The sequence below is a fragment of the Nicotiana tomentosiformis genome, chromosome 11 (assembly GCF_000390325.3).
Source record: "Nicotiana tomentosiformis chromosome 11, ASM39032v3, whole genome shotgun sequence".
Classification (NCBI taxonomy): domain Eukaryota; kingdom Viridiplantae; phylum Streptophyta; class Magnoliopsida; order Solanales; family Solanaceae; genus Nicotiana; species Nicotiana tomentosiformis.
The window spans coordinates 35462731-35471125 of NC_090822.1; the positions used below are offsets into that span (position 1 = coordinate 35462731).

The following is an 8395-nucleotide window of genomic DNA, read 5'->3' on the forward strand; positions in this document are numbered from 1 at the left end:
GGCTCGATAAGGCTTTTATTTATATACCACAGATCAACCACAGTATAAAACATCGCGAAATAGGTCCTCTTTCTCCTTACACACCATTGCCATGATGCAATTACCTAGAGTGTATTATTAGTTAATTTGGTACGGACACCAGGTGGGCATCTGATAAAGAAAAGCGAGCTGCTATAAAAGAACTTATCTCTACATTTATCTCTACTTAGTTGTACGAAATAGACAATGAGTAGTAGTATTCATCACAATTATTTATCATATATAGCTTCTTTGTAATGTGCGTATATATTGTAGAAAAATTTTCGTCTGAGGCGCATATTGTTCACTACTTATAAAACTCATACAACATGATACAAACAAACTAAATTAAGATGAAGAAGATCATAATTTGACATGAAAGAAGATTAATTTGACATGATCATGATCATCAGTTGGAAAGGCCAAAACGGACTTGAACATCATAATCCTTCAACCAAGTTTGGCCTTGTAACAAGGATTCAACTGTGTAATTCTGGGCAGCATCTTTGCCTATCGCCCCTTGATATCCAGCCCACTTGACTCTAGAGGCGACTTCAGATCCAGCGCCTTTGTTGCTGTACTCTGCAAAATACAGGGTGCTTAACGCATAGTCCCCGTTCGAGGCTACCCATCCTTCAGGGTCAATCACATCAGTAATGTCCGTCTCCATTACAACCGTCCTCGAATATTCCTTCATTGGTCGACCCAAGTAACTCTTAACCTTCGATTTTTCAGGCTCAAGCTTATCGTCCGCGAAAATGCCACACGTTTGCAAGACGGTTCCTGTGGTTTGACGCTTGTTCGACCTTCCTTGAGCAGTAATGACGTTCTTTTGGTCATCCAATGGTTTCCTTAGGTAAATTTGGCAATTCTGGAATACAGCAGCAGCGTTGCCCGAGATAATGTCAACCGTACCTGTAATGTAACAGCCGCGATAGAATTGTCGATGGGTTGCAGCGTGGATCACGCTTTGGTAACCATCCATGCGACAATTCACAAATATTGCATGATCAGCTTGGACCCGGAGTGCCACTGCTTGTAACTTTTCTGGACCCGCTGTGTTTCGGAATCCTATCTTATATGCAATAAATCCATTCCCCGAAATAACTGCAGAGGAAAAAAGAATAGAATTTACTTGACATGTTAAAGTAATGCATTATAGTTATTGTTCATTAGAGATTAGGAGAGGAGGGGAAGTATGAAGAGATAATCACTGCTACAAAGCTCCAAAACAGATTATTTCATTGGTTATGGTGGATTTTCTTTTTCTAATTTGATTCTCTCCAAAAGAAAGAAAAATATATGCTGCCAATGTTGTACCTTGTAAGTTGTATAAACTAATAATACCCCTTCAAAAAAGAATGATTGCGTTTGGAGGTCAGCGTATCTAATTTTCTCGGTCCTTTGGTACATGAGATAAGAATAATAATTTCGAGATAAAGTTTGAAATTAACTTTATCCCATATTTGGTTTGGGGTATTAGCTAATCCTGAGATAACTTTATATTGATGAGATTAGCTATCCCATATAGAAGGTGGGATAGCTAATCGCCATGGGATATCGCTCCATTGTACCAAACGACTCAAATGTCTAAATGTACATGTTCAAAAACTATAGACAAAGTACTATCATAATTTTTATTATTTAACATGTTCCTAGTTAAAGAACAATTTGACCTCCAAAATAGTAAGGAATTAATGTACATACACTAAAAATGCAAATAATTTTAATATCAATAGTGTAATGTAACTTATTTTAGCGGGTTGTCTACCATATTTCAATTCAGGGTATCACACTTTTAAATGACTTGATTATGTTAAGAGTTGGCTGCAATTCTCAATGGGCCGTTTTGGATTTACTTTCTAATTGGAAAGGGAAAGTTAGAATTTGGGTTGTGCTGATTTTTTAATCAGAGTCTTGTTCTGTTGGGAAGATAAATACTTACCAACTGTTGCACTTTGGTACGTTGACAGATCGTCCACAATGTTTTTGCTCCCGGTGATAATACTCTTTTGGGATCCGTCTCCAAAAAATGTAAGATTGGTTTGTGACACAACTACATTCTCTTCATAAACTCCTTCTTTCACATAAATAAAGTACCTGCATTGTCAACAGCATATATGAAAATCACAATTTTGATACATCAGCTAGTCTTGATAGGCCCACTATTACTATTTGGAAAAGGATTGTACCTTCCTTCAAAGCTTGGAACTGCCTTTAGAGCATCATTTATGGTAGTAAAATTACCGCTACCATCTTTTGCAACAGTGACGTTTGCAGTACCCTTTGGATCTTTAGCTTCTTCTTCTTCCAACATTCTACGATCACCTTGATTCATCCATGTGGGAACGCCTAATCGTGTTGTTAGAAGACGTCTTTTAGCATTATTATTTGGCTTTGGGGATGTTGTTGACAATTCGGACGCAACAGCCAGAGAATTGATGGTATGTTCCCCTATTATCTTCAAGGCAGTTTGTACCGTGGACTGGTCTGCTTCAGGGTATCCATCCACACACATGTCTTGGTATGTTAAAGCTGCACTTAACTTGTTATTGAGTTCAGCTGTTGCTGAGGCGACATCATTAATGCCGCCATCAAGAATGTAAATAGAACTGTTCAAGTCCTTTTTGGCATCAGCAAGGAGGGACATACAATCGTCATAGGCGGTCGATTTCTCTGGAGAATCCTTGTTGATTTTGCCTAGTTCATCAATGCCCTTTGCAATCTCATCAATAGCTGCAGACATGGTTGCCTTGAGAAGATCCGCGGGTTGAGCCCCAGAGGCATTGGTTTGTAAGACTTTTGATAGAATGTCCCCGCATGTTTGATTGAAATCCGTGGCCGCACATATTGCTCCTATAGCTCCTTCAGCTTGTGGTGAAGGGGCTGGTGCTGCTGCATTGTCACCCTCTTGTGGTGACGGTGCAGGAGCATTGTCAGATGGTGGTGAAGGGGCCGCAGCATCCTCAACCAGCGGTGCTGCAGCACCTTCCTCCTTTGGTGGAGGGGCAGGAGGTGTTGATGGTGTGTCATCCTTAGGAGGTGGTGTTGCATCACTTTTAGGGGTGGTTGGTTCTTTTGAGGCGTTCTTGTTAGATTTGTTGGCGGAGGCGTCCTCGCTCTTGTTTTTGAACACAACAAGATAGACAACAGCAGCAGCAACCGCGGCGAGGATGAGGAGAAGTAATACGACAGCGATCATGATTCTTCTCTTCATCTTTTGCTGCCTTTCGAGCTTTCTTCGCTCTGAAATTTGATCAAAATCTTGAAACGCCATTTTGGATTGAGTCCAGGAATTGACACAGAGATTAGGTATATCTCTGCCCTGGATTCAAGCCAAGGCAGAGATGTTACACCGAGAGCTTTCTTTTTTCTTTTTGTTATTTGTTTTACCCTTTTTTATTCTCTTATTCACTTTAACTTGGCAGATGGACTTGAGTGTGTAAATTTGAGAACCATGATTTCTGTAGGAAATGGAAAATAGAAGTCTGGAGTAGAGAAATTTTAGGACTTGTTATTTGGAGTCCAGAGAGTTAAAACTTCCCAAACAATGGGTGATCCATGTTATTTCTTCCCATTCAAAACTCCATAAAAAGTTCCATTCCATTCAATTGCCGCTTTTCCTTTGACGCCTATCATTTTATCTTTACCTAATTAACAAGAGTACAACACATATTTTATTCTCTATTTCCGCACTGCAATAATTCAGATAATTAAATTGTTACAGGCTATATCGACTGGTCATAGAAAAAAAACTTCTATGGTCACTAAAAGCTAACCCGTGCTTTTCATGTTAAAGTAGGAACTAAAAAGAGAATTTTGTCTTATATGTATTTAATTTTATTAGTGCACGCGATGAGGAGAATCAAGAATAATAAAGTATGTAACCACTTAGCCATTGAATCTTTAAGATAAAACAAAATAAATAGAAAATTCAAGAGTCATGTAAAATGAATAACTTAAATTTAACATGCTATCTTGTCTTGAAGCTAATGTTGAATTACTTGTCAAACACCTTTGACATTAATTGATCAAGAATTATTGACAAAAACTTTGAAAATTTTAAGATATCATAACTTTTACAAAAAATTTAGAACAAAAGACACTTTAAAAGTTTGCAGTTCTTGAAGGATTGTTTTTCCAGTATTCCTCTCCTTTTGGATTAACTTATTATGCATTAATAGTGCAACGATTGTTTTCACAATATCAACTGCATTTTAATCGATCGGTTATATTAGCTTATGTACTTTGTTTGCTATGTTATATTATCAGTTGTTTCTCTCATATTTATGTTCAAAAGAAAGAGTTGAACTTTGATACGTAAAATTCTTTTTACATTATCACGTAATTCTCTATTGGAAATAAACATATATTTGCAAAAAGCAAAATATAATAAGGAAGCTTCTACAATCCACAAAACTACAGTAATAATGTAAAAATATTATATGCTACCAATGTAAATAATTTAAATCTAAAAATGAATAGGTTTCAAATCTTTCAAATGGTAACTCAGCTACAAATAACACCCATTTTTCAATAAATTGTTTTGGAAGGATAACACACTCGATTCAAGGAGAGGAACTCATGTGACATGCACTTCGATTGAAGCAGATGATTTGTTATATTTACTATTAATATTTACAGTGTAAGATACATAATAAAACTAGAGTCATGGTGTGTGAGATTCGCTTGCTGGTTGATGATTAAAATAAAGACTTTTTTACATACCTTACAAGTGGGATAAAATAAAATACCAGTATAGCCGGACTTAGGGGTGGCAAAACTAGAGCAAACTTCATTTGTAGCCATCCGGAAAAAACTAATTGTAATAGGTAGCTACAAAATAAACCATACAATTAATAGTCCAAAACCAATTACAAGGGCTAGCCCAAAACTATCCTTGCTCCGTTGATCTCTTGGGCGCATGATTTTCATGGTAAGAAAATATTTTTTTCAACTAAAAGGAATTCTCTAGTGACTTTTTGGGATGCTTGATTTATCATTGCCAAATTGGTACTGATCGAGAAAGATTTTTTAGTTAACCATGATTTAAGAGGTGATTTTACTTAAAATAAATATTGAACCCTTAGATTTGGAAATGGACAGGTGTGATAAACGTAAACGTATACTTGGCAAACTAGAGGACGCTGTAATGGAGGGAGCCTAACAAATGGGTTAATTTCCTCATTGATTTAACTTGGTTAACAGGTTTATTAAAATCATATCATCCTACCCATTGGACACCCACAACAACGGATTAATTTGCAAGTAAGCTAGCATTCAACCCGACCTAACAAGTAGTTGGGAGCATAGGGAGGCCTAGAATTTGGAAGAGAGCAGTGGTAAAGCAGACTTGGGCTTATGAGTATCTGATTACACATTATTTAACTTATATATACTGTAAAAAAATATACCATATCAGCGCATTTTAGCCCGTTGATCTAATTTTTCAAGTGTCACTATACAAAATATATACTAAATAGACTGTCGCTACACAATTTATATACAATAGACTGTTACTATACAAAAAATATACAAAATAGACTGTCACTATACAAAATATATACTAAATAGACTGTCACTATACAAAAATATACAGACTAGACTGTCACTATACAAAAAATATATAAAAGACTGCTACTATACAAAAAATATACAAAATAGACTAACACTATATAAAAATATACTAAATAGACTGCCACTATACAATTTATATATAATAGACTGTCACTATATAAAATATATACAAAATAGACTGTCACTAAGCAAAATATATACTAAATAGACTGTCACTATACAAAAAATATACAAAATAGACTGTCACTATATAAAATATATACTAAATAGACTGTCAAGATATAAAATATATACTAAATAAACTGTCACTATATAAAAAATATACAAAATAGACAATTTGGGCTATTAGATGTAATATGTTTGGGCCGGAGGGCCATTTCGTGTCAATGAGAAAAAATATGGGCTATTAAAATTTTGAGGGGTTATAGAGGGTAGTTTTCTCACAAAACTAACTCAAACTCATTTGACCCGTCCAACCTGAACAAATTTAATGGGTTTGGGTTAGAATGATTTTGAAAATAGGCTGTTTCGCAAAACTAACCCAAACTCATTTGACCCGTCCAAAATTCTTTTTCAACCTTCTCCATCTCCACCAACACCCACCTCCCCTACCTCACCCCCACCCTACCCACCTTACCCCCACTCTCACCTACCCCTATCCCTACCTCACCCCCACCCTACCCACCTTACCTCCACTCCCACCTACCCCTATTTCCACCTCACCCCAAGCTCACCAACTCAACCCCACCCCTACCCCGACCCCCACCCTAAATATATGAAAATATTATTTAAAGTACTTTTTTTTTATGTTATAGAAAAAATATTTTCTTTCATTTTAACAAAATGAGTATTTTCTTTTCATGACGTAAAAAAAGTATTTTCTTTCATTTCGACAAAATGAGTACTTTCTTTGTTGACGGTATTCCTGGAGATAGCGACAATCACGATGTCGAGTGATTTATTTAACTAACTGTGGTGACAAAATAATCATCAAACATGAAAAAACAAAATCTGAAGATAAAGAAAAAACACATTATCACAACATAAAAATAACAAATAAAATTTATAACAAAAAAATAAAGGACGGGTACTGAGCTATTCTTTAGGTATCGAAAGAAAAGAAAATACTCACTTTATTGAAATGAAAGAAAATACTTTTTCTATAACATAAAAAGAAAATATTTTTTTTGTTGAAATGAAATTAACGTAAATACCTTTTCTATAACATGAAAAGAAAGTACTTATTTTGTGAAAAAGAAAATACCTTTTCTACGTCATGAAAACAAAGTACTCTTTTTGTTGAAACCAAAAAAAAATTACTTTTTCTACAACATGAAAAGAAGTACTCATTTTGTGCAAAAGAAAATACTATTTTTTCATCATGAAAAGAAAGTACTTATTTTATTGAAATGAAAGAAAATACTTTTTCTATATCATAAAAGAAAATTTATTTTATTGAAATGAACAAAAAATAATCTATCTACAACATTAAAATAAACTATTTTTTTACAACAGGAAAAGAAAGTACTCATTTTGTGAAGAAGAAAATACTTTTTCTATATCATAAAAGGGAAGTATTCTTTTTGTAACAAAAGAAAATACTTTTTTTACAACATGAAAAGAAAGTACTCATTTTGTGAAAAATAATATTCTACATTATAAAAAGAAAATACTTTTTTTATTAAAACAAAAGAAATAATTTTTTACCACAAAAAGAAAGCACTAATTTTGTGATTTTTTTTTTCTTTTTCTACATCATAAAAAGAAAGTACTCTTTTTATTGAGACAAAAGAAAATATTTTTTCTACAACATAAAAAGAAAGTACTCATTTTGTGAAAAAGAAAATACTTTTTCAACATCGTAAAAAGAAAGTGCTCTTTTTGTTGAACCAAAAAATATACTTTTTTTTTTATAACATGAAAAGAAAGTACTCGTCTTGTGAAAAAAATACTTTTTCTACGTCCTGAAAAGAAACTAACTTATTTTATTGACAATAACCAAAATAACAACAATAAATCCAGTATAATCCCACAAGTGGAGTTTGGGGAGGATAGTGTGTACGCAGCCCTTACCCCTATTTTGAGGGTAGAGAGAATGTTTCCGATAGACCCTCGGCTCAAGGAAAGAAATGAAAGAAAATACTTTTTCTCCATCATAAAAAGAAAATATTCATTTTGTTGAAATGAAAAAGAAAATACTCTAAAAATAGTATTCTAAATAATATTTCTATTTAGGATGAGGGGTGAGGGTTCGAGGATAGGGTGGGGGTTGGGGTGGTGGGAGGTTCTAATTTTATTAATTTTTTATTATTAAGATCTTTGTAGTATTATAAGATGAAGAACTATCAAATAAAATTCCAAATCCAAATTGAGAAAAGAAATCGTTTGGTATGAATTGACATTTATTCCAAAACATAAGATAATTTTTATATATGCTTGTTTAAATGTTAAGAATATTGTAAAGATTTGGGTCAATTTTGACGGGTTGGGGTACAACCTTTTGTTTAGCTCATCTTGACCTAGTGCATCTTAACCCAAGTGTGTATAGGCCAAAAACCTGCCCTTGGAATATTTAGCATAAAATGGCATTAATGAACGTCATCGGTCGAGCTCGCCTAAGACATAACGTGAATAACGGCCGAGGTGTCGATATAAGCCGTAGTCGAGATAGCAATAGAGATTGCAGTCAAAATGTCAACAAGGGTCGAGGTCGAGATCGATTATTAGTGATAAGACTTGTAACGACTAATTTGTCATAATAGGGTATTGAAAATGGGAATATTCTAGTGAATATTCGTGG

At 34.3% G+C, this 8395-nt stretch overlaps 1 protein-coding gene across 1 annotated transcript; it reads right to left on the bottom strand.

Moving 5' to 3' along the window:
• Positions 1 to 219: 219 nt before the first annotated feature.
• On the bottom strand, positions 220 to 3500 carry LOC104105091 (probable pectinesterase/pectinesterase inhibitor 13). Its single transcript, XM_009613330.4, has 3 exons — positions 2211 to 3500; positions 1964 to 2118; positions 220 to 1125 (listed from the first exon to the last, which is right to left on the bottom strand). Exons 1-3 carry the CDS (start codon positions 3293 to 3295, stop codon positions 428 to 430), a joined length of 1938 nt encoding a protein of 645 aa, XP_009611625.1. The 5' UTR covers positions 3296 to 3500; the 3' UTR covers positions 220 to 427.
• Between the last annotated feature and the right edge of the window lie 4895 nt (positions 3501 to 8395).